The 25710-nt window shown below is 39.7% G+C and overlaps 1 protein-coding gene across 2 annotated transcripts; it reads left to right on the forward strand.

The window, feature by feature from the left end:
- The first annotated feature begins 1340 nt into the window (after positions 1-1340).
- Positions 1341-25598, forward strand: KLHL7 (kelch like family member 7). 2 transcript variants are annotated; one of them, XM_003207127.5, is made up of 11 exons: positions 1341-1691; positions 5169-5271; positions 6038-6131; positions 7248-7372; positions 9299-9474; positions 12044-12218; positions 13535-13677; positions 18983-19223; positions 21817-22018; positions 22755-22852; positions 24398-25598. In XM_003207127.5, the coding sequence occupies exons 1-11, from the start codon at positions 1572-1574 to the stop codon at positions 24679-24681; spliced, it is 1761 nt and encodes a 586-aa protein (XP_003207175.1). In that variant the 5' UTR covers positions 1341-1571; the 3' UTR covers positions 24682-25598. The 2 variants fall into 2 exon arrangements, with proteins under 2 accessions (XP_003207175.1, XP_085082304.1); XM_085226178.1 differs by lacking the exon at positions 1341-1691 and having other exon boundaries at positions 6015-6131.
- Positions 25599-25710: the final 112 nt, after the last annotated feature.

The following is a 25710-nucleotide window of genomic DNA, read 5'->3' on the forward strand; positions in this document are numbered from 1 at the left end:
TTTAAGGACCAACATATTTGTTTAGCAAAAGGAATCAATGAGTGCTAATTCTGAAACTTTCAGCTTTGCTTGGTGTGTGAACAGCCTTGTTTTCTCTTAATTCTGCTTCACAAGAAGCACTGGAGTCTTAATAGGCTACTTATCCTTGCACTTCACCAGGTGCAAGGATGTTTTCCTCAAATTTTCACATATTGTTCACATGCATTGTTCTGGAAGTTGCTCATTATGGCCTAACAAGCAATGGAAATTGGCCAAACTGGAGAAAAACAGCTAAAGGGTAGACAAAAGTATCAGTGATGAAGCTCACGGTGGAAACAAGGGGATAAAGTAAGTGGGGATATGACCCCCCTAGATGCTACCAACCATGCCCAGAGGAACATTAGCATAAATTAAAGAGTTCTTGGAAAAGAATGAATATGTATGTCCATGTACTGCATATGTATGTCTTAACTGTTTAAATGTAGAACCTGAACTCTGAGAAAGTGTGCTTACTTGTCAAGTTGCTCCTTCTCTGGAGATATTCAAGTCTCGCCTGGACGCCTACCTGTGCGACCTGGTGTAGGGAACCTGCTTTGGCAGGGGGGTTGGTCTCGATGATCTCTAGAGGCCCCTTCCAACCCCTACAATTCTGTGATTCTGTGATTCTGTTTCAGTATGTAAAACGAGGAATAAAGGAATGTCATTTTCTAACAGCACACTGGAGTTAAACAGCTTTCTTCCCAGATTTCAGATGGCAGCGCAACCTGGCCTTGAACACCTCCTGGGATGGGGCATCCACAGCTTCTCTGGGCAGCCTGTGCCAGTGCCTCACCAACCTCCAAGTAAGGAATTTCTTCCTTATATCCAAACAAAACCTGTTTCTCTGGTTTTAAAGCATTGTTCCTTGTCCTACCACTTCAAGCCCTTCTAAAAATCTTTCTCCATCTTTCTCCACCTTTCATAGAAGCACCCTTTACTGAAAGGCCACAGTAAGGTCTCCCTGGAACCTTCTCTTCTCCAGGCTGAGCAAGCCCAGCTCCTTCAACCTGTCTTCACAGGAGAGGTGCTGCAGCTCTCTGATTATTTTGGCAGCCCATCTCTGGACCCACTCTAGCCGGTCCGCGCCTCCCCTGAGCTGGATGCAGCATTTCAGGTAGGATTTGATAATGGGGGGAACCACATCGCTTAACTGGCTGACAGCGTATACTACTAAGCGCAGCCAAGGATACAGCCAGCTCTCTGGGCTGCAGACACCCCAGCCGCATCCCTGCCCATGACGCACGCACGCTACCCCGGCGCCACGTGACACGCCGAGGCCTCTCCGCTCTTTGTTTACCTCGCGCGGGGGCAGCGCTCCGGTCCACGGCGTCCGCACATGCGCGGCACCGCCCCATCCCGCCCACCGGCCCAGGTCCGCTTCCGCCGCGGAGAGCTTCGGCGTTGCTGGTTGACGGCTTTGTCCGTTCAGTTGTCCGTCCGTCCGTCCGTCCGCTCCCGGCGAAGCGAGAGCCCGAGGCGACCGCTCGTCGCCCGCCGTCGCATGCCCTCCGTGGACGGAGGTGGCGGGTCCGCGGTGCCGGCGGTGAGGGGCCATGGCCGCCCCCGGCTCGGAGAAGAGCAGCAAGAAGAAGACGGAGAAGAAGCTCGCAGCCCGCGAGGAGGCCAAGCTGCTGGCAGGCTTTATGGGCGTCATGAACAGCATGCGCAAGCAGGTACGGGCCGGGGGCGCTCAGCGCTCGGAGCCGGGCGGGGGTTGGGGCGGGGGGCTCCGTACGTGGCGCCGTCACGTGCCGCCGTTCGGTGCGCTTCTCCCGGTGCGAGCCTTGGACAAGCCTTCAGAAGGCTTGGGTCCTGCCTTCAGAAACCAGCGGGCAGCGCCGCGTTGGTTCTGCTTTGGTCCTCCCTTCGTTCCTATCTGACGGGCTGCCATTTACGCTCGTGTACTTGTAGCACTTCACGCAGCTCAGCGGTGTGTGAAGGACTAAGTCGGTCTCCATGAAAACTTTGTGGTGGTTTCACGTAATGAAATGTTAAGAGTTATGCAGGGACTCAAAGCGGTGAGGGCAGCTCTGCTGAGAAGGACCAGGGGACCCTGATGGATGAAAAGCTGCCCACGAGCCAGAAGTGTACACACAGCCCAGAAGGCCAGCTGTATCCCAGGCCACATCTCGAGAGAGGTGACAGCAGGGAGAGGGAGGTGATCGTCCCCTTTGCTCTGCCCTCATGAGGCCCCATCTGGAGTACTGCATCCCGGGGGTCTGGAGTACAGGAGGGATGTGGAGCTGTTGGAGCGGGTCTAGAGAAGGGCCACAAAGATGATGGGAGGGCTGGAGCACCTCTCCTTTGAAGAAATGTTGAGGAGAGCTGTGCTTCTTCAGTTTGGAGAAGGCTCTGGGAGATCTCACTGTGACCCTCCAATACTTAAAGGGAGTTTATAAGCAGGAGGACGAAATTTTTACACATTCTAATAGTGACAGGACAAGGGAATATGGTTTTAAGCTAAAAGAGAAGAAATTTAGGTTAGATGTTAGGCAGAAGTTTTTTACACAGAGAGTAGTGAGGCACTGGCACAGGCTGCCCAGAGAAGCTGTGGATGCCCCATCCCCTAGACACATTCAAGGCTAGGATGGATAGGGCCCGGAGCAGCCTGACCTATTGGATGGCAGCCCTGCCCACTGCAGGGGGGGTAACTACATGATTTTTAAGGTCCCTTTCCAACCTAAGCCATTCTGTCATCTGCCTATTGATGTAGGATTTCTGTTCTGGTGGGTGTAGCTCAGCTCGAAATTGTTGAGTCCTAGCTCTGTTCTTGTTGATAAGGGGATGCCAGGTGCTGTTATGATTTGCAGACGTTGTCAATTAAGTCTCCCAAAATATGTTTGAAAAGACAAGTGTTTTTAGAAGAGGCATTTATTCTACATGGGCTGCAAGGTGTGAAATGCCCAAAAATCAAGCACGCAAAGTCTTTACGCTGACTTCTATTTATAGTCCAAAATGTTTTCACCATCCACCTACCTAATACATAAGTCACACCTACCTATGACATATTCATAGGGTTATGTAAGCTTACATAACATTTGAATCTTCTGCGATTGTGCGGGGTTCTTTGGTGGTCGTCAGTGATCATTGGGGGAGCTATCCCACTCCTCACTTTATCTGTGTTTGACCATAATCCTTAGTCTCATCTGATTGATTACTATTTTAGACTTGTGTCTCATCTCAAAGATGTCTTTTTTTGTTTCTCATTTATGGCCATCTTGGATCTCTGAAGAGAAGCAGCTCGTCTTGGGAGGTTTAATTATCCTAAATAAGCAGCACATCTGGAACTAAAAGCAGAGCTTCAACCTTGAGCAAAATCCCTCAGCCACACAAAAATGTCAAATAGTCAGCTTTTGAGACATCAAGCAGGCAGAGGAGATACAGCCCACAGTGTGAGAGGATCAAACCAAAGTGTTGTGCCGCTTCTGGTTGTCTTCAAACTAACTTTGCCTGGGGGGTTGGGGATGCAACTCCAAATTTTGCCTGCTACCTTTTATTTTACTTTTAGTCAGACTTCAGATGGTGGCTTTTATGTCCACTCACCCCCATCAGTTAACCAGTCTAGAAACTTTTGTGTAGTTTGAGACATTCCTGCTTCTGTTAGCTACGTGTAGGAGGAACAGCAGCCATAGGAAAGTGTTATATCAGCTTGCTCCTTGTGCTGCAGGAAGCTGCTGTTGTATTTTGGTAAGTTGAGAACTGTGCTATGGTTATAAAACCTCAATGCACTATGAGTTAAAGCTTTCCTGTGATGGAAACAGCAGCCTGTGTGCAGAGCACTACCTGTTCATATGCATTTGTTTAATGATGTAGGAAAATGGGACAGGTATAAAGCACAGCTAATTTTGAAGAGGCTGCTTTTTTTGTGTGTGTGTGAACTGTGATCTAGAGTCAGCTGCCATGTGTGGGATTTTGGAGTAGACTGTGGGCGTCGGCACTCAGTTCTGGTGAGATACTGGGTGTATGTTCAATGCATGAGGACTTCTTGCTGACCTCAAAAATGAAATGGCTATATCTCTGTGGATGTAATGAGCTTTATGACAGCATGTGCATGCATCCTCTGTTGCCACTTCGTAGCTGAGTGGAAATGGGCCAAAAGGAAGTAGCTGAGAATGAAGCTGGGATGGAGTTGCAGGTGTCATTGAGTTAATGAAGCTTGGAAATGCAGGGTGACGCTTGGGTGTGTGCTTTGGTCGATGAAGCAGTAGTCATGGGTTGCATCATCAGAGTTACTCAGTGATGCAAATAGGTCCTTTGGGAAAGTTCTTTCTGAGCATTTCTGTACCATGGTTGAAACAGAGCAGTTACACCCAGAAATGTCACAGGAAAAGAAAGGAGAATGATGATCCGGTTTGGTTGACAGATATTTCTTCCCACATCCAGTGAGGTTTTAGGGTATCTGAGATGCTTCAAATACTGAGCTGAGGCATCAAACATGCCTTAGAAACACAGCATGTAGTTAAAGCAGCAGTTGTGTGTCGTAGCAAAGCTCAGCTCAGCCACAGTGTTCTATGATGTCCTGTACTGCTAATGTATCTGTTTGGAGCCAAATGTGCTGGGAATTCCAGCTCTAAAAGATTTCCTTTGAAACTCTGTTCACATGGTCTTTTTTGTTATTGTTTCGATCTTAAATGTTTTAAAGTCATGGATGGATGAGGGAAGTTTAGCGATGCATACGCTCCCCAAATCTACACTTGTAATTCAAACTCTTCTTTTTGAAATGTGTTATTTATATTTTATTCAGTGAATGCTTTCTGATGAGTATCCTATAAGAAGCTTAAAAACAGATTGGCAGTTGAGTAGATAAGGATGAAAAGGATGGAATGTCAATGTAGTCCCTGCTCAATGCTGCGGAGCCTTTAGCATAGGAGGCTGATATAAATGCCACTGGAAAAGCTTTAATCACAGCTCATGTTATCAGTGACCAGCCTGAAGGTGCAAGGTCATGGGAAAATTGAGCTTCCTTAGTTTTTCAGGTTGTTGAGCTTTGTTGACTTTCAGAAAATCTTTTTATTGTGTGATATTATTTTGGTTTATGCAGATAAAGGAAACCAGTGAATTTTCAGAAGCTGTTTTTAGAGAAATATTGTTGAAAGTGTTTCAGGAATGCTGATCTTGTTTTTCCATCTGGTTTTCTTCCCCTGATTTAGAGAACGCTCTGTGATGTTATTCTTATGGTTCAGGAAAGGAGGATCCCAGCTCACCGTGTTGTGCTCGCCTCAGCAAGCCACTTCTTTAACTTGATGTTTACTAGTAAGTATTTTCCAAATTGCTTAATTTTATTCTTTCATGGACACATCTTGATAAACAGCTTCTCAGTCACAGTTTCTTTTTTATGAAGTGATTAATTTCAGGGATAGGTGTAAGTGAAGATTTCCTCAGTTCTTATCCATCTTCCACTCATCTCTATTCACCACTCCTCTTATTTTTGTTTCCAAAAATATGAACATTATTGCACTTGTTCTGCCTTTATACATTCAACTGCATAGTATGTATCTTACAAGTCGTAGGTAAGGTATGCAGAAGTAAAATTGCTGTGCTATAAATCACATGTTAAACTCAAGAAGAAGTAAAATGTCTGTGCCTTCTGGTGGTTGGCTTGTATCCATCTGTGGGTAGATTTGCAGTGCTGTGACAGCGTGGGAGCTCTGAGCTGGCTCTGCTGTTATCAGCTTGAATATGGAAATAGCCTTTGGTGGTGCAGAGCATGCTTCCTATCTTTGGTCATGCTGGCTTGGCAGTCTGCATTGCAGTCCGACAGCATTTTTGACCGTTCCTCTTTAAGGCACTTTTCAGCAAAATTGACACAATGCAAACATGTGCACGCACCAGTTATTTTGGTTATCACACCGTCTCCTTTCTTTCTTGACTTGCGTTTGTAAGGGAAAAGCAGCAATCAACTGTGTGCAGTTTTTAGCAGGTTCCCATTTTGTCTAGAATGACTTTATTTTCTAGTTTTTAAAATGGAGAATAACTAGAGTGGCTTATTGATGTAGTCTGTCTTTTAACCTTTTTGCAGCAAATATGCTTGAATCAAAGTCCTTTGAGGTGGAGCTGAAAGATGCGGAGCCTGACATTATTGAACAGCTTGTGGAGTTTGCTTATACTGCAAGGTAGTTTTGTTATTTAAAACTGATGTTTTTGCTAGAAAGCCTGCCAACTCTGAATGATGAAATCTTAAAACAATGCTTTTATAATTCATCAGTTTTCATATTATTACCATTCTTTACTTGTTTTAAGTCTGTTGTGACTAGACTTATATCCTCCTTCCTTTTTCCTATTTATTTCATCAGTAGGGAAGCCCTATGGACTAAAGAGAGTGGTAATTGTCATCAGAAAGTAATAAAGAATACTTCTGGCGTCAGTGTTGGAGCTGAATAATATTCACCATTGTTCTGAAATGTAGACCCTTCTTGTTATCAGCGGGGGCTTCTCCTCATGATCCTAGCAGCTATCACAGATAGCTATTTTGGGGACTTACCCCTTCACCTCTGGACAGTCTGAGTGGGAAGCTGCTTTGCAAAATGCATTTCCATTCTATCTCAGACTCCCATGTGTTTGTTTTTAAATAGCACTGCAGGCACTGTAACGTTTAAACGGAGCTTGTTCAAAAGACTGGGATTCTGAACAGTACTTTGCAAGCTCCTATGATGGATGGCAGACCCCGTCTTTGTAGTGATGGGATGAAGGCTTTTTCTCTGGTTTCTGAGAGAAGTTCTGTATGCTTCACCTGTGGTGAGATGCAGCCAATGCTGGCACCCTAGCCCTTTTGGTGCCTTGCAGTCAGAATGGTTGTTCTGCTTGTGCACTCTAGGCAAATAAACTATAGCAGTTTTGACAATGAGCTTAGGCAGATTTCACTGATGTGCATTTGGGAGTGCGAGGCTGTCAAGAGAAGGCATTTTTCCTTTTCGGTTCTTGTGAAAATGGCTAACCACACAAATCAGAGCATGGTGTTCCAGATGGCCTGTGTTAAAGGCTAATTCTTTAACTAGCCAATTCTTTAACAGGCTAATCTTGCACTGTTTGCTCTCTGTCTTTCCTCAGTAATGTACAGCAAATTAAAGCAATTTGAAGAGACTATGAAGGGAAGTTGTCTCAACTGCTTGTGAGTTAAAGAAGCTTGGGGAGATAGCAGGAGAATAATTTTGCCACTTATGGATTGGAGTTTTGGCTACGACTAAGAAGGTAGTTTTAGTGATGCTAATGTTGCACTTTCTGTTTTGCAGAATTTCTGTTAACAGCAATAATGTCCAGTCTTTACTAGATGCAGCAAACCAATATCAAATTGAACCTGTGAAAAAAATGTGTGTGGACTTTTTGAAAGAACAAGTTGATGCTTCAAATTGTCTTGGTAAGAGAAATATGGACTGGTCACTTTTTTAACTTTTCTGTTCCTGAAAAATATGTAGTATAATAGTATAAAAGACAGTAGTACTTGGCTAAATCCAAATGCATGCAAAGAATAATTTTGCTCTGAATCTGAGCTGTTTCCCCTTGCCATAAACAAAATAATTTGTCAGTTGTCTTGGCCAGTGTCAGGGTCCACTGACTTTGCAAGGTCTCATCCCAGTTTAACAACAGCCTGGAGCTTCTTGTTTCAGATCCTCGCCTGTTTAACAAGGTGATGCTTTCAGTTGTTGTTACTGTTCTTGGAGACTAAATTGACAGTCGTAGTTTACACAAAACAAACATAAAATGAATTTGTTACTTATGTTTTTAGCTGCTGCTTTCTCCTTTTGAGTGAAATCTATGAAAATCATCTGCACCATTTTGATGTTTGATATGCCCTGTAGCCTTAATGCAAACTCAGTATTACAAAAATATAAACAGCAAGCAGAACTTGGTGCTTACTATTATTTAGAGATTTGGAGTACTTAATCTTTGGTCTTTTATGTAAAAAAATATTTAGAATTACTGGTGTTAGTTATGCAATTCTCCTAACGACTCAATTAAGTATGTTACAGATGTTTAACATTAAAAGATTCAGGTGATGTGCTGTGAGGCTGCACTATAGCAGTGGCTCTGAAACAGCTGCTGGAAGGAAGGCATTACTTTCTAAGGAAAATGCCACTTACACTTGCTTTGAGGCATGTTCAGTCCTCTGCAGTCTTTGTTAACTAGAAAATTAATTATATTCTTTAACACCTGCATACTTTGCTAATTCATATCAAAAAGGAGATAGAAATTAAATCAAATTTTCCTGAAGATATACCTTATGAGTTCTGTGTAGATTACAGGCAAGCTCACAGTTCATAAAAATGAATATTTGAAATAAACCATGACTTATTTTGAATCGCTTGAAGTTTTGTTATTCCTCACTGGAAAAGCAGCTCGGCCATACTCTTGAATTTTATCATCGTAGCTCGCATTTTGCTTTGTAGAGCAGCTCACTCTAATTGCATCCTGTGGATTGAATTTCACTCTGGAGTTGCTTCTATTCCATCTGTTGCCATCCTCCAAAAGAGGAGGAGGGGGAAGACCATAGCGTGATGGGCAAAATGTTTCCGCTGAACAACCCTGTGCTCACCTGGCAACTAAAGAGGAGGTTGGAAATAGTACTTCTCCCCAGTGCCCTGTCCCTGGAGGTGTTCAAGGCCAGACTGGATGGCGCCTTGGGCAGCCTGCTCTATGTTAAATGGGGAGGTTGGTGGCACTACATGTGGCAGGGGGGTTGGAGATTCATGATCCTTGAGGTCCCTTCCAACCCTGGCCATTCTGTGATTCTGTGATTCTCAGCAGCAGTTGCTGCTTATAGCTTTATGCCAAGCTTCTGCTCTTGCTCCAGTGCTAGCTTGACTTTTTTTGTGTGTGTGTTGGTCTGCAGCAGTCTTTGCTACCTACACTGAAGAATCCAGCTCACTGTGCCTCTTAGTTGTGCTTGGTTGGTGATGTTTGCTGCCTGAGCAGGTCAGGGCAGGTCATGAAACCTGGAAATACCAAGCCGTTCTGGTTAGGCTTTGGTGTTACATGGCTCAGACCTAGTTAATATACTGTTGTGTTTTCCATGGTGAGGAAATAGTGCTGGAGAAATAGTACAGCAAGTCCTACAGGCCTGACTCTCCAATTTGCCCTGTAGAGCAAGGGATCACATGCTTGTGCTTATCTTAGTTTGTCTTGAGTTGCAGATGAATTATGATAGTATCTTTTTCTTTAAGCATATCAATAAGTACTAAACTGGCATTCTAAATATCACTGAAATTATGGTGTTACCATTTGAGTCAAATGTATTAAAGGTAATTGCAAGTTTGGAAAGGTTTTCTTAATTTTTCTTCCACAGGTATAAGTGTGTTAGCAGAATGCTTAGACTGTCCAGAACTGAAAGCCACCGCAGATGACTTTATCCATCAGCATTTCACTGAAGTTTACAAAACAGATGAATTTCTTCAGCTTGATGTTAAACGTGTGACGCACCTCTTGAACCAAGATACACTGACTGTGAGGGCAGAAGACCAGGTGAGATCTGTTTCATTGTGAAAAGAGCTCTTCTATGAGCTAAGAAAATTGAACTTCACTATCTCTTTTTTAATTGAGAGAAAGTTTCAAGTGTCTCACTTCAGGTATTCCTGCACAGTACTTGAGCTGTGGCCACACCAGTGTAGAGCAAAGCAGTACAATCCCTCCACTCAACCAGCTAGCAAGTGTATCCCTTCTTGGTCAAAACCAAACATAAAATGAGTATCCACACTTCGTCTGGATATAATACACGTAATATCAGCAAACTGGAAAGAAAAGTCATAAATGATGTAAGCAGAACAGTTTCTTTATTGAGATACAGGGCTTCTGATTCCATGTAACATGAGTTCAATTAAGTTTAATGTATTACAACAGTTGCTCCCAGCCTGGGATTTAGGCACTGTCTGTCAAAGTGAATACCTCAAACTGGGGAGCAAACTGCATCTGTCGTCTCTACCTGACTGTGTGCTGAGTGTCAGCCTCTTTCAGAAGGGAGCTGCTGCTGATGGAGACATGTATACATTAAAAAAAAACTTAAGAACTAAGTGGACCTAACACTCAAAACTAGAAGCACTGACAGTGACAGATTGATGGAAGGCCCTTGTTTATGGAATAGATACAAAAAAGCTTAGGTGAATGGGAAGTGCCTTAAGTTTCATTTAAAAGCTGTGAATAGTGGTGATGAGTCACAGCTGTCCCATTTTGAACAGTTGATTCAGTATACCATAGCCCAGAATGTGTTTGCCAGCTTATTCTTTGTGCTGCAGGGAAATGGAGTATAGGTGTGTCTGCACTGCAGCTCAAAGAACTGATTGCGAGATGGTTGTAGCTGCTGGATACTTCCTGGAGGTTCTCAGTCACATCTATACTGAAATTTTACCTTTCTAGCTGGTTCTGGTGCTCGTGTTGGGTAATTTAAATTCATTTAGCTATGTTGTTATGAATTTACACTCTTTGAAGTGCATTAGAAGGATCTTGTAATGAAGGTGGTATGTATATGCATTTAAATAGAGATGGGAATTTTACTGACTCTGAAGTTAAATATTCACAGAATTAATGCATTTTCTTCAATATGTGTTACCTGAAAATAGTAATTGCTGTGGTGGGAAATAATATCAGGTGACAAGATTGAAATTCTTAGCGTGGACTGGGAAGAGTTCAGGCCCCAGGTAACTTTCCCAGAGTTAGGAGTGTTTTATGCTTTGTTATCTTGCAGTGGAATTTATGCTTTAGAATTTATATTCTTGAAGTTCTGTTGACAAACTAACATAGCATGCTTCAACTTGGCAGCGGTGATAGAAATTTCAGGTAGGAGCATGGCATGATTAAAATTCCTTTTATAAATGGACAGTATACCAAAGTAATCTTATTTCTCAGGAGTACCAATAGAAAGTTAGTGTACTTTCATTTTTACATTGGTATAAAGCATATTTTCACTTAGCAGAAGCAGGAAGGACAGCTTTCATTATTAGCAAAAAAAAAGTTGGCCTCTTTTTCCTGTATGCTAATAGTGTTTCTGTTGGTGACTGAGAAAAGAACGCTATATTCCAACATTCTTTTGAATTTCCTTAGCTGGTGGAACTTAAGCCTTAAGTTTCTTTATTTATTTTCCCTTGCTCTCTGGTCATTTCAGCTGAGAAGGCTTAGCAGTCTTTCTGAATAACTCATAACATGGAGAGAGACTTTTAATGGCAGAACTAATTTCAGTCATTCACTGATAGCCATGATCAGTTTCAGCTTCAACAAGTAGGTATTGACTGTGTTATTACCCGTAACAAAATTAGTGCTGACTCTGGCATGGCAGTGTAGTAGATAAGTTTGCTATGTCTGCAGCAGCACTGAAGAGTGTTAGTACGTTGGTAATGTTGGACTTCCTTTCTATTCCTTCCTGACTCAGTAGACAATCATAAATAGAACAGGTTTCTTGGTTACCTTCCCTGTCCTGCCAGCCCTGTCCTGCCAAGAAAATCCATTAGCTTTTCCAGTAAAGAGAAGATACAAAGGAAAGTTTCAGAATACTATACTTATGGCAGTCTGTAGCTTTAAAAAATAGGAGGTATTTTTTGTTTGTTTTTTTTTAATGATATGCAAAGACACAATTTGGAACTTCCTATGAATGGTTTAATAACACATTTTGTCAGCTAAGGACACTATGTGAAGTACAAGCTATTTCAACGTTCCTGATGAAGCATTAGCAGTGTTGTGACACTGAACACAAAGCGTATTTGCCTTGTATGTAATCCCTGCACAACATACATAGATATGAATTACAGACTCACGCTTCCTATTTGGAAAAATGTTAAACGGTAGTAGAAATTATTGGTTTAAAAAACATGGAGGGGTTTTATTTTGCATCCGTCCGTTTGTTTTAACTTGTGCCTGAGTGTTGTCCTGCCTTTTTTGGAACATGGTGGCATAGATACTTTTACTGAAGTCTCTGCATACTGCAATTTTATTATTAGTTACCCTCCAATGGATTGAAGAATCTGATTGGAGCACTGATATTTAGTTTTTGCCTTAGTCTGTGATGATGTACATTACCTTTTTCTTTCATTTTCTTCTGTTTAAGGTTTATGATGCAGCAGTCAGGTGGCTGAAGTATGATGAACCAAATCGCCAGCCATACATGGTTGACATTCTTGCTAAAGTCCGATTTCCTCTTATATCAAAGAACTTCCTAAGTAAAACAGTTCAGGCTGAACCACTTATTCAGGATAACCCAGAATGCCTTAAGATGGTGATCAGTAAGTTGACCTCTAGTTGAAATCTTCAATGTTCTATATATTTTAAATAAAATGATGTGGAATGTAAATTTTTATAAATTAATTCAAATGCTCTGATGATGCTTTCACATTAAAAACATCTCTGTTCCTTCTAGGATGTTGCATTTAGTTGAAGTTGCATTAGCAGATTGTCATGAACACAACATCTATTCTTATAAGAGAAAAGAAGTGAGAATCCCTAGCAAATGATATTAACTTCATGATGCATAATGGAATGAATTTTCTGCCGCTGAGTTGGTGTAACTGGAAATGTGCCTTTGGGACAGGATAGCATCTCAGTTTCTTTTATTGTTCAGAGGTGAATTATTAAAAATTAGTTTGAAGTTTTGAATATTATAGTGTCCCTAAGCAAATGAGGATGTTAAGCCTGAGTTGCGCTGTTTTCATCTCTCACACTCTGTGACATTTGAGGCTGTAAACACTTTTGTTCTTAATATACAGATGAGAAGGGAAAACAAGCTTCCTTTTTCTTCTTTTAAGGTATCAAATTTGAAGTTTTATCATTTTATCATGTATGAGAATAAAGCTTATGTGTTGATAAGTGTTCTGGAAGAATTTTTTTTTAATTTCAGTAGAGATTAGTCAGCTTCCTTTTAGTCTAGATCTAAAAATGACATGCAACTCTTTTCCATTGGTCAACAAGTAAGATTCAAATTAACCTGTACGTTGGTAAGTATTTGCTGACCATCAACATTTCAGTTACACTCCTGCATGACATGGGATTAGGTGCACTGCTGAAAAAATAATGATTTTTGTTTTAATGACCTGTAAGATCAGTAATGTTTTTGCATAATTTGGACTGTTTCTTAGAGAAAAAGAAAATGCCTATTTTCTTAAAGCAATTGTAAGTCATATTTTGCATTGTCAAGTTATGAACAACAGTGGGATTTTTTCCTAAGATGCAGGATGCTAGAAATGCTTCGCTTTCAGACACCCAATTTTGCCAATATTTTTCATAAGTCATGCTTCCTTTTGCCAGTTTCGGTATGGGAGACATGGTTATTAGGTAAACGAGCTGATTGATAAATTGGACTCTGACTCTAACATGAGACCATATCCAAGTCCTGTTTTCACGCAGAGTAGGAAATTTGAAATAAGATGCAAGTCTGGATGTAGTCTGCCACATTCACATGCACATTCTTTCATTTAAGAATGAAAACAAAGCTGTATAGCTGTACCGCAGAAACCTGAGTCCCTGCTTTTTTCCCTTTCCTAGCTCTGAAACATTCCCTTCTTTGAGAACTAGGCTGGGTCTGCAACAGTTGTCTTTCTTCCAGGTGGGATGCGATACCATCTTCTTTCCCCAGAAGACAGAGAAGAGCTAGTGGAAGGTACACGACCAAGAAGGAAGAAACATGATTATCGCATTGCTTTGTTTGGAGGCTCACAGCCCCAGTCCTGCAGATATTTTAATCCAAAGGTAATCGTTACCTCAGAATGCATTAAGATTCACTGTTTGTAAGCTTATGTGTTTTACATTTGCTGGTGATATTAACTAAAGCATAATGGTGTGCAGAATGGAATGGGAAGGATGGATTATTCTCTGTCTCTTGGGTGTACAGTTGGAAGATGTAGCTAATTCGGTGCTTTTAAATCTGTGCTCTAGGTGTAATACTTGATTTTGAATAGAATGATTGTGCTTGTCTGTTGCCAGTGTTAGATATAGGGTTCTGAAATGCCTTTGAGTCAGAATTTATTGGTATGTGAATCCCATAGCTGGAAAGAAATAAAAGTTTACAGAAATACCGAGCAGTCAGTTTGGAATATATAAATCCATATGCATGTGCTTGCACTTATTGCTTTGAGTTAGTCTCTGAGCACATTTTTTCTTAGCGTAATTTGAAAGATTTACTTCTGTGATAGTGTAGAACCTGTTTTAGAGTCCAAGGAGTTTTGATACTCTTATTAAATATGTAAACATTTCTAAATCCAATGGTTCACAATTCTATTAGTTAAGAATATGTAAGAAAGAGAATTGAGAGCCAAGTACCCCAGAAGTGGGGGAAAAGTGAATTTCTACAAAAACCTCAGATATGACCACTTTAGATCAGTCAGGATTTGCTTGGAATTTGTTTCCGTGTTTTCTGAAAGAAATCAAGCCACAGGAATTGTGTTTATTTCAGCTATGCACACTAAGGGGTCTAGAAACATCAGCTACTTGCAGAAGGACTATCCATATGCTGTTCTACCAGACAACATTTGCAACAATACAGAAATAAGTTTCTACACAAGTATCAATGCTGCTCTGATAAGTTCTGAAATTATATACATTATATATTTTGTTACAGAAGTTGTCTTTTCCAACTCAGCACATTTAATGCCCATTGCAGTTTCAAACAGTTAAGTAGTTCAGTGTGTTATCTGAGTGAACTACACTGTCAGTGTGAGCCCTGTCAGATCTAATTCAGGACGAATGAACCCTTGGGATGTTCTTTTGAACTCATCTGATACAAATTTGCATTTTTGTATGTAAAATAGAATCGAAGCCACCTTTTCTGAGCTCTGATCAAGTTTGAAAAAAGTTGCCAGATCTGCTAATTTAGTTTGAGACATTTAATTTGTATTTTAATTGAGAATTCCAAATTCCTAAGTGTTGTCCATCTTCCTCCTCCTTATTTAAGTAAGAAATATAAATAGTGCTCCAACTGAGGGTGGGAGGAGCTGAGAAGATATTTTTTTTCCTGTTGTGAAGCAGTAAATTCTTTCCAACATCTGAAGTGGGGAAGTCTTTGATCTGGGCATTCATCATCTTCAAATTGTTATTTGGTTTAGGCATTTTAACAGATTGTAATCCACCCAACATGCTCTGACCTTTCTCCTACTAGAAGAAAATTAGATTGATGTTTCTTCCTCTTGATCTACAGTAACTTAGGTTGGAACAAAGCTGTTCTAAGGCCGTGTGGAAACTAGCTTTGAGGCTTTCTGTCCTAGTTATTAGCTGGCAAGGGTATTATCAGTGTAGATAATACTGGTCTCTTTGCCAACCTAACTGGCACACTAAATTCCATAATAAGTGCCTAATGTCCACAGTGGTCAGAACTGAAGAGGTAGGAGTAGTGGCTTAGTGGCTTCATCACTCTTTATGCATTAATATAAAATCTTCCAGTTGACTTTTTTTTTAGGCTTTAATTGTGTTTGAAAAATACTAGGGTTTTTTTTGTTTGTTTGTTTGTTTTTTTAACTTGATGTCATTGTAAAAATAATAAACTCAGGGCATGCTATGTGGGAGCAAGAGGCAAAGTTAGCTGGAGGGAAAATTATATGTAGTTATGGGATATTCAGTCATCAAAACTATAATATTACAGAAATCTGGTTTGTGGATGAAAGGTCATGCCTGTATAAAGCTGCATAATGCACAGGATTAAGATCTCTCGTTTTTTTTCTTTTTCTTCTTATACTATTTGCCCAGGCTAAATACAAATAAATAAATAGAATTTGAAGGGAATTTTTTCGAATTTTCACTTGATGGAACATTATGGCCTTACATGTGGGTTCAGTAGGGAGCTGGGGGTGGGCAGGGAAGGAGAAGGAGAGAAGTGAGTGGCTGATTCTAATAAGCATTGTCTCCATTGAATGCTATTTCTAGTGCTTATATGCTTCCTTGAGTGTTCTTAGCTAATCTGTTGTGTCTTCTTCAGTCACTCTTACTTATTTTATTTAGAGCTTTTCAGTTATTTAAACATATTTTTCTGGATATTTGAGCATTTCAGTTTGATCTTCAACCATACGGTAGCTTAAATGCCACAAACCAAGGATCCAGAACCCCTGTGGATTAATATCATGTGCATGTAAGATAAGAAGTGTGGGATGTAAGGCTCCACATCACAAGTTTGGCTTGCTTTAATTAGTCTCAACAAAAGATAATGGAGCTGTCACAGTGCCAAAAATCAAGGTTATATATGTACTTCTGCAAGGTTAGGACCTTAGGAAAGAATTGAATTTTTTTTGTCTGCTGAGCTGACTGATTAGTGACCTCGTCCTTTATTTTTAATTAAATTCGGCAATCTTATATATTAGGTGAAGATGTGGCTCAAGACAAATTTAGATTGTTTCTCCTGAAAATACTGTCTTGTTTGAGTGATACAACTTTCAGTAATTCTCATACTGCAAGGCTAGTGCAAAAATTATTTTCAGTAACACTGCTTTGCATACACAAATCAGTCTCTGACGTTGATCTTCATTTTCTTTGTCAAAAAGGGTTTTTTTTAATGGATGAATAGATTGTGTTATTTGTCAGTGTTTAACAATATTACTCTGTCTATATTTGTTGTCCTTGTTATGCTGTATCTGATACTTCTGTTGATGCATGTACTTCAAGAGAGCAAAGTGATTGGACAGATGCAGTTTGGGGCGTAAAACTCCGATGGAGCAATCTGGCACTATTTTGAGAAGAGATGTTTGGTTTTAGAACTATACAAAAGGTCTGAGATGACATTTTTGTGGTGTTGGGAAGCGTTTTCTTGTTGAATTTTCCACAGAACATTACAAACAAAAAAAGTTGGGTTTTTTTCCCAAATTGGAACAAAAATATATACTTCCTGAATTCTTATTTAAAATTTATACGTGAGTTTATGGGATTTTGAGGCAGGAATATATTTTTGGAGAAGTAGCTGGTAGTGCTAACTTTTTCAACAATACAAAATCCACCAATGGAAATGTAACAGGTGCCTGGCATTGCTATTTCTTGACAACTAAGAGAACCAGCTTGCCTCTTAGGAGGAGATAAGGAGCTGTCAATACTAGGTTATTAATAGCAAGGTTGTCCATAGTAGACATGTCTGCTATTCTTCAGGGCATCAACTGAAATCGAGGAAAACATTTTAATCACACCGAGCTACTCTTTCTCATTGCCCGTAACTACATAAAGAGTTGTTGTCATGGGGTCTTGTAGCTGACAACAGTTCAGATCATTGCAAGTTAAATTCATGAAAGTTGTGTTTTTGTTTGGTTTTGTCTTTCAAAAAAAAAAAAAAAAAAAGCCTTTCAAAAACTATTTAATGCAGCTTTTGAGCTTTTGCCTCTGGTGTCCTTGCATGAGCAATCGTGGAGAGCCAAGGTCAGCAGGCAAACTGTCACCATGCATCTTGTTCTTTCTTTCCTCCTAATGGCCCTCTTCCCAAAATGAGTCTTGCCATTGCCCAGAGTTGTGTGGATCTTGACTGTGGCGGAAGGCAACTGTTTTTAAATGCATAAGTCATGTTGAAATAAATTCTGTGTGGTGCAGACCAACACTGAAGAGCGTTCCAAGAGAAGGACCTGAAGTGCCTGGTGCTGGAAGAGGCAGGTTCTGCTGAGTATGCTCAGGTTATGGGAGAGCCTGCGGTTCTTTGATAAAGGTGTGGATGAAAGGGTAGTTATGAACTGAAGTCACAGAAGTGGGTCAGATTGCAGCCCTTACGACATAAGGGAAAACAACAGGGTTGTTTTTTGTTGTTGGGTTTTTTTTTTTTTGTAAAAATGCTGGAAATTTGAGCCAGAAAATATGATGATCTTGCACAAAGCACTGAGACGTTTTTCTTAAGATTTATGCAGCTATTTATTTTGCCATGCTGTAGTATGGCTTTCCTTTCTAGGATGCCCCAGGACGCGTTTCTCATCATAAAGGGCCACATGCACCTGCCAGCTCTTCTTGCTAAGGGGGATGCTACAGGAAAAGATTGTAAGATGTTTTGGACTATAACATGCTCTGCCTCTTTCTTTGAACCCCCATGTAGAAGTCGCTGTTCTTCCTCACTGACCAAGGTGTTTGAAGTATGTCCTTGCCAAGAAAATGTAATCTTGTAATGTCTTGTGTGATTCATTACAATGAAGGTCATGCAGCTGGTTTAGCTAGACCATCTTGAGGTGACAGATAACAGTTAAGGTCCCAAACTTTCCTGTTCAGCATAAGATAAAAGCTATGCTTATGATGGCATGGAATATGTGAGATGCAATTATTCAAGAAGTGTTTCTTGTGCTGTATGCTATCCTGGTCTGCCATCAGTTGCTGAGTTTGGTGTTTTTAAGGCTTTGGGTAGCATTAATGCCTATATTTGATACTTGCTGGTTTTGCCAACCCATGCAAAAGCAGTTTCTAGGCAACATGACTGCCAGTATTTGTGATAAAGCATTACACCATTTCTCATGCTATCAACTGTGGATAGCTATAGATCACTTGTGTTTTGCAAATTCTGTAAATAAGCTTCTAGTTGTCATGGTAATAAAGTATGTACTGGAGCTTTTCAACTGAGTTGCTTGTCAATTGGGATATTATCTTCTTTTTCCATCGCCTTTGTTTGGTTTTACTTTCTGTATTTATTTTCCTTAGAGAGTAAGAGTTTTCTAGTATATGTAAGATGTTTTTTCCGTTTCTATAAAAGAAAAAGTAATTCTGCTTTATTGATTACATGCATTGTTTCTGACTTGGTAGCAGCAGGGCATCAATTCTGTTGAGGGGAAAAAAGCCCTGTTTTTTCAGGAAAGCCGTACTGGGTGTACAGAGGGAATGAGGAAATAGAAATTGATTATGTCATGGTTCATTGCAGCTAACTATGTCTGTGTCTAAGTGAATTTTTCAAGAGTACGCCTGAGGAGTATTCTTCAATAAACAGTGTTCATGTTTGTTTTGAAAAGGAAATTTAAAACTGACCGTATCTAGATCTCTATGAAAAACTCTGTTTGAAAAACACTCACTGTGCAGGTAAGTGTTACAATTTATTAGACATTACCTGTTCTTTGTAATGCAGGATTACAGCTGGACAGACATCCGATGTCCCTTTGAAAAGCGCAGGGATGCAGCTTGTGTCTTCTGGGACAACGTAGTTTATATTTTGGGTGGTTCCCAGCTCTTCCCTATAAAGCGAATGGACTGCTACAATGTGGTGAAGGATAGCTGGTATTCCAAGCTAGGACCTCCAACACCTCGAGATAGCCTTGCAGCCTGTGCTGCTGAGGGCAAAATTTATACATCTGGTGGTTCAGAAGTGGGTAAGACACTAAAAATCTTTAAAAACAACCCCCAAAAAGCACAAAGAAAGATACCTGGAAAATGTTCTGTTTTTTTGCATGACTCTATTGAAAAGAAACTGCACGTTGCTGTGTTAGCCTCATGAGTTAATTTTCCCATATTTCGAATTTTCTTCTCCCCGAAATCCAACAACCTATTTCTGTTGTGTTCTGTTTCTGATTGAAATTGTGTTATTCACACTAGGAGTTAACTAGGGATGAGCAAATATAGTTTGAAAGTCTCACTCTGCTATCAGTTTACTGAACACAGATTCGCAGATCTCAGTGTGGTTTAAAATTTCGTGACATATGGCCAGAATAGCTGCATTATGCTATTCATTTTATATGTTGAGCCTGATGAGGTTTTTTTTATTATCAATGGAAAAAAAGGGATGATAAAAAGCTTTGTAATTGACTGGTTTTGGTGGTGAAATCATACCTGTCCCTGTAAACTGACTTGTTTCTGTCAAGTGAACAGAAGTTATCTTCTGTTAATTATTTTGATGGTTTGCTTCAGTAAGTGGAGAATTTAGATGTCATTTACTCATTGTAGTTGAAGAAAGACCATTGAATTCTCCCCAACCCAGGAAAGAAAAACAACATCTGTAAAGAAACACTACAGTGCAGTACAGCTTTTGTTAATTTTTGTCTAAATTATACATCTTGAGCAAACCAAAAGTAGAAATGTAAATATGCCATATCCATAGAAACAGAGCTTAAAGGAAAAAAGAAAAAAAACCAAAACAGTTCTAAAGTTCTACCTCCTCCCCCAAAAACCTCAACAAGAACAAAAAACCGCTATGCCTACAGATAAATTTTTAGTAGTTCCTTCTGAGTTCTGTCTCGCTGCAGAGGGAAGTGAAGAGGAAAAAAGGATCATAAGGAGTGCCTAAAATTGATAAATCACTTAATAGAAAGCTGTGACATTTAGGTAAAGTTATCTGACTTCTAATATCTTTTAAGAGGTCTGATGTAGCAGCAGATAGTTTGTAGCTGCCACCTAGTGTGGTAAATGTGACATAACATTTCTCCCATTATTTGCAAGAGGTTAAGGCTTGGAACGCTACAAAACTGCAAAATCTTTTAAAGCTTCCCAGTTTCCCCACATGCCAAATCATGAGGAATTGTGATCCAAACTTGCATTGGACAGTGTATTCTCTAATGCATTTTAATTAGTCACATCTCCATTACAGTGTTGCTAACTTCAAAGTTGCTTCTGGTCTACGCTTGCTGTAATGTGCTGTTTTACTTTGCTTTCCATAAATATTTAAGACAGAATAGTAAAATCTAAAAATTAATAACAGATTATTTTGCAAGTCTATTTTTTCTTTGGAATCCGATGAATACTGCTTGTCTAGAAAAGTCTGTCTGTACTGATTCTCACATTTTTCTAAACAGGAGCAAACAATTATGTGAAACTATTAATTTAAAAGTGCTGTAATTCATAGAATCGTAGAATGTCCTGGGTTGAAAAGGACCACAATGATCATTTAGTTTCAACCCCCCTGCTGTAGCAGGGTCACCAGCCACTAGACCAGGCTGCCCAGAGCCACATACAGTGTACTGAAACAGCAGCTTTCCTTTAAAAAGACATTAAAGACAGCTTTATTATATTTCTTTGGTATAAGAATTTGTACAGCTTCCAAGCAATGGATATGTATGTACATCCAGGAAAAAAATATGGCTAATTCCACAGTTCTTATTGATTTTGAGCACTGTGGTAGGAGTAAGCAAACAAGGTTCACAGAAATCTACTCCTGTATTTTTGAACCTGGAAAAGTAGTGCTGTTCCGTGTGATTTTTTTCAGCTCAGTTCCCCAGCTAGCAGTCAGTGCAGCTATTGTAACACGCCTAGTTCTTTTCTGAGAAAGCTGTGGCCAGTCTGCTCTGTTTTAAGTACGGCTGGTTATTTAAGGACAAGTCTTGACACTCCCACTTACCTTCATTAGAAAAGTTTGTTGTCCATGAGAGGGGATGACACAGACCTCACACTTTGCGAAAATACAAGTATCTGCCAGTAGAAAGAAAGTAAAATGGTGAAGGTTAGCTGTTTTACGATTGCTAATAATTCAGGAATATGTCGCAACATAATTTAGCTATCTAATCCCAAAAGCACCAAATATTCTGGGAGTAGTGTGAATCACTTTGCTTAGAGAGACTCAGGTGAAGCTGTTAGGTTTACAGAACAGGTGCCATGTTCTGTACATAGATTCTCAGTACTGAGTAACATGAGATGATGGAAATTTGATCTGTAATTTATATACAACTTTGTTCAGTTTTTCTACCCCCTGCCCCTCCCAAAATAAATCTGTATCATTTGTATTTGTTTTCAAACACAAACAGCAATTACATAAACTCACATCTTTTGGAACAAAAGAGTCAAGAAAAGAATTACAAGTATGTGCTTTTTGAGTAGTCCAAAATTTCAAGTTGGTTAGCTCTGTTTTTAGAGGTGGAAAGCAGCTTTCCCTTTTCAACTAACAAAGCACCAATTTGATAATTACTGTTAGTCTCTTCTCTTGGAGGACAACCATCAAAATTAATGCCACTTCGGTGGGTTTCTTATTTCTTTAAGGAAATTCTGCACTGTATTTGTTTGAATGCTACGATACGAGAACAGAAAGCTGGCATACAAAGCCCAGCATGCTGACTCAACGCTGCAGTCATGGAATGGTTGAGGCGAATGGTCTCATTTACGTGTGTGGAGGGAGCTTGGGAAACAATGTTTCCGGAAGAGTACTAAATTCCTGTGAAGTTTATGATCCGGCCACAGAAACGTAAGTGTTGTGTCAACTCTGAATATTTATGGTTGCTCTTGTTCATCCTGCAAAATGTAATGTAGATAAATAGGAAGAATTGGGCCCCTCGGTAGAAGGAAGACAGCTAGGCCTGGGAGTGTGCCCAAAGAAGGGCAGTGGAGCTGATGGGGGATCTGGAGCACAGGTCTTAGGGGAGTGGCTGAGGGAACGAGGATTGTTTAGTCTGGAGAAGTAGAGGCTCAGGGAAGAGCTTATGCTCTCTACAACTACCTGAAGGGAGGTTGTGGTGAGGTGGGGGATGGCCTCTTCTCCCAGGTATCTCCTGATAGGATGAGAAGCAATGGCCTCAAGTTGTGCCAGGGGAAGTTCAGGTTGGTTATTAGGAAAAATTTCTTCTCAGAGTGGTGATGCATTGGCACAGGCTGCCCAGGGGGGCAGTGGAGTCACCGTCCCTGAAGGTGTTTGAGAACTGTGTGGGTGGGGACATGGTCAGTGGGGATGGGTTGGCATTGGACTAGATATCTTAGTTGTCTTCTCCAACCTTAATGATTCTAAGATTCGATAAATTGGATGTAATTCCTGAATTAAGCAGTAATAGCTTAATTTGTAGTTTTACTTAAAAAGTTAATTTTAACCAGCAGTTTTCTTTCATATTTCTTTTTTCTAACTCCAGGATTTATTTAATGTGTATTTTTTTAAGAAATCAAATAGTGAATTTTCCTGTGATTTTGTTTTTTTTCATCTGTTTCTTCAGATGGACTGAGTTGTGTCCAATGATTGAAGCCAGGAAGAATCATGGACTGGTGTTTGTAAAGGACAAAATATTTGCTGTGGGCGGACAGAATGGCTTAGGTACTCCAGTTCTTTTAATTCTCTAGCTGGACTTAAAAAGTTTTGCTGGGGCCTTAATTCTGCTTTCTACAGCTGGAAAAACTTTGAGCAGTACTATAAAATATGTTCTGTTGCTGACATTGTTGCGTTCCTTTGTTCACCTCCATACTTCACTGTATCTTGTTTTCCAATCTCTTAGTACTGTAAAATTCAGAAATGCATCCATACTAATATAACCAAGTCAAATATCTTAACAAAAGGCAATCTTTTAGATTGTTTATTTGCTTTAAGTCTTTCATTGTATATTTTGAGAGACTTTGTCATTCCTCTAAACAAAACAGGTAAAAGTGTAGTCACTATTCTAGGAACTTCAGTCTGAAGATTTAAAGCTAGTCAGCTATTTTTGAGTGGTGAAAAATAGAGAATTTTCATGACTGCCCTAGTTAATGAAATGTGACTTACTGTCATGGTCTGTCTCATCATCTGTAAAACTAGAGTGATAGTTGATTTCCCAGGAGAGGTGAACTTCAATTTTAATTACATAGGGTTTCTGAAGCGCTTTTGAAAATGAAAGTTCTCAGCTATGAGGTTTATTAATTACTATTTATTGTGGCTAGAATATCTAAGTTCACATTAATGCTGTTCTAGAATATAGCTTGTATTTTAATTAGTCACTAAAACTATTCCAGCATGATTGACTCCTATTCAAAAATATCAGTATGTATAATTTTTATGCACTTCATCAGTTATAGTCAGAACTGTCACTTTGCAAGGTTTTAGTGTTTGCTGAATGTGTGTTGCTGAACTAATAAGTAAAATATTGTTTTGCTGCTCATATTCTGCAACTTCACTGATAAATTGTTCTTAATATAATGGCAAAGAGTTATGCCTGGAATGAAATATCATCTGTGATTATAGAAGTTAATCTCTCAGATCTAATAATTCAGGACTGGAAGTGAAAACTTCTCTGTGCCTCGTAGTCATTTATTTTTAAGTAAGTATAATAAGATGTTTGTAGATATTGTGAAGTGTGACTGCTAGCCTGTTTCTTAAAGAAGAAATTCTTACATACTTCACATAATGTAGTTTCCTTAATAACTTTTGAAACTGTTGGCCCTTGAAAAATGACTTAGGTTTTTATGATATAAACATATTTTAAATTTCATCAATAAGTGGCCTACTTATGTAAAGGTATGCTGATGAACCAACTAGAATGAAATGGCCTCACTGGAGAGAATTTTTCAGGTGGATTCCTAACTTTTGGATATTACCCACAAATCCATGAGAAATCAGGCATTGTTGTGTTTGTGGAGCAACTCATTAGAATCTTTACAATGTGAAACTTGTAGCAGTGCATCTCATTTGCGGTCTTTCTTGCCTTCTGTTTCTGTATATAAAGAAGAGTGGGTAGCAGCTAGTTTAGAAAATTGTGACCTTTCCTTTGAAGGATTTTGTCTGTTATATATTTTAATGCAAACTCTGAAAAGTTTTATGTAGCATTCTGTGCTCACGTTCATTCTAGGCAGTATGTTGTAGTAAGCAGTTCTCTATTTCATTGCTTTTTAGGTGGCCTTGATAATGTAGAATATTACGATATCAAGATGAATGAATGGAAGATGGTGTCTCCAATGCCATGGAAAGGTGTAACAGTGAAGTGTGCTGCTGTGGGATCCATAGTTTATGTCCTGGCTGGTTTTCAGGGTGTTGGTAGATTAGGGCACATTCTTGAGTATAATACTGAAACAGACAAGTGGATAGCCAACTCCAAAGTCCGTGCTTTCCCAGTGACAAGTTGTTTAATCTGTGTTGTAGACACTTGTGGTGCAAATGAAGAAACTTTAGAGACCTGAAGACCTGTTAAATATGCAGATTCTTCAAGGACTTGGGGAAAGATGGCCATTGGTACTTTGCTTCCGTGTTTTACTGAATCTTGCTATACCGAGTAATAGGAAAAACTGAAATGCAGTCTTACTGTATAACATGGATTTTTGTGATGCCCATTTTATTGTCTGTTTTGAGATGGGGATGTGCTTTGAGAATTCACGTACCTACCTGAACATGTCACATCTTCCTTTAAAGGACTCTGTGTGCGGCCTTGTCAAAAAAAAAATAGACCCAACCCAGTTATTTAGAAGAGCTCAAACCATTTGATAAAGATAACATTTGTGGTTAAATGACACCCAAACATATTTCTTCATTTGATAAAGGTGAGTAAATATATCTTGCATCATTAGGAACACAAACTTTTCTCATTTATACGTACCTGCAAAAATATTTGGATGCTGTGAAGATTTTGCTCAGGAAAGACCAAGAACAGCTGTTTCATTCCTGTAGTGATATACAGCTGTCTTATGCCAGTGATTTTCATCTTCAGCTGGATGACTGCAAATTGAATTTCAAGTCAGACAGTCCATATATATATCTGTGTGTGTATATATATATATACACACAGATCTGAGGAATACTTGGCTTAGTATCATCTTTGGCATTTTGGAAAGCTGTCACAAAAAGACTTTCGTAGTAGATGGAGGTGGGTGGGGAAGGTCTGCAGTAATTGTAGACTGTATAAGCAAGGAACTTTGGGGTTAATTTTCAGAACACCTTCCCAGGCAAACGACTGGGTGTACCGTGGATGCCAAACTGTTAGCAAAGAGGGAAATAAGAATAGGAAAGCCAAAGTCAGTACCAGAAACATACTGATTTTTCTTCTTGAAAATGGCTGTTTTTAAAATAGCATGAACCAAGTCATTAAAGTTATTTTATAGAAGTCTTCTGAAGTTGCACATGATTATTGTTCTGGTTTGTAAGCAGTTGGACTGTAAAAGTTTCCAGCGAACACGAATTAAATGTGACGACAGTGGTTCTTCCAGCGTAAACTT

This window comes from Meleagris gallopavo, chromosome 6 (genome assembly GCF_905368555.1).
Source record: "Meleagris gallopavo chromosome 6, MGAL_WU_HG_1.1, whole genome shotgun sequence".
NCBI lineage: Eukaryota > Metazoa > Chordata > Aves > Galliformes > Phasianidae > Meleagris > Meleagris gallopavo.

Excerpts from the sequence above, each read along its gene's own strand:
- KLHL7 (XM_003207127.5), top strand. The coding sequence starts at position 1,572 with ATGGCCGCCCCCGGCTCGGAGAAGAGCAGCAAGAAGAAGACGGAGAAG. Across the intron at positions 12,219-13,534 it reads ATGCCTTAAGATGGTGATCA|GTGGGATGCGATACCATCTT; the intron begins GTAAGTTGACCT and ends TCTTTCTTCCAG. Across the intron at positions 22,019-22,754 it reads TATGATCCGGCCACAGAAAC|ATGGACTGAGTTGTGTCCAA; the intron begins GTAAGTGTTGTG and ends CTGTTTCTTCAG.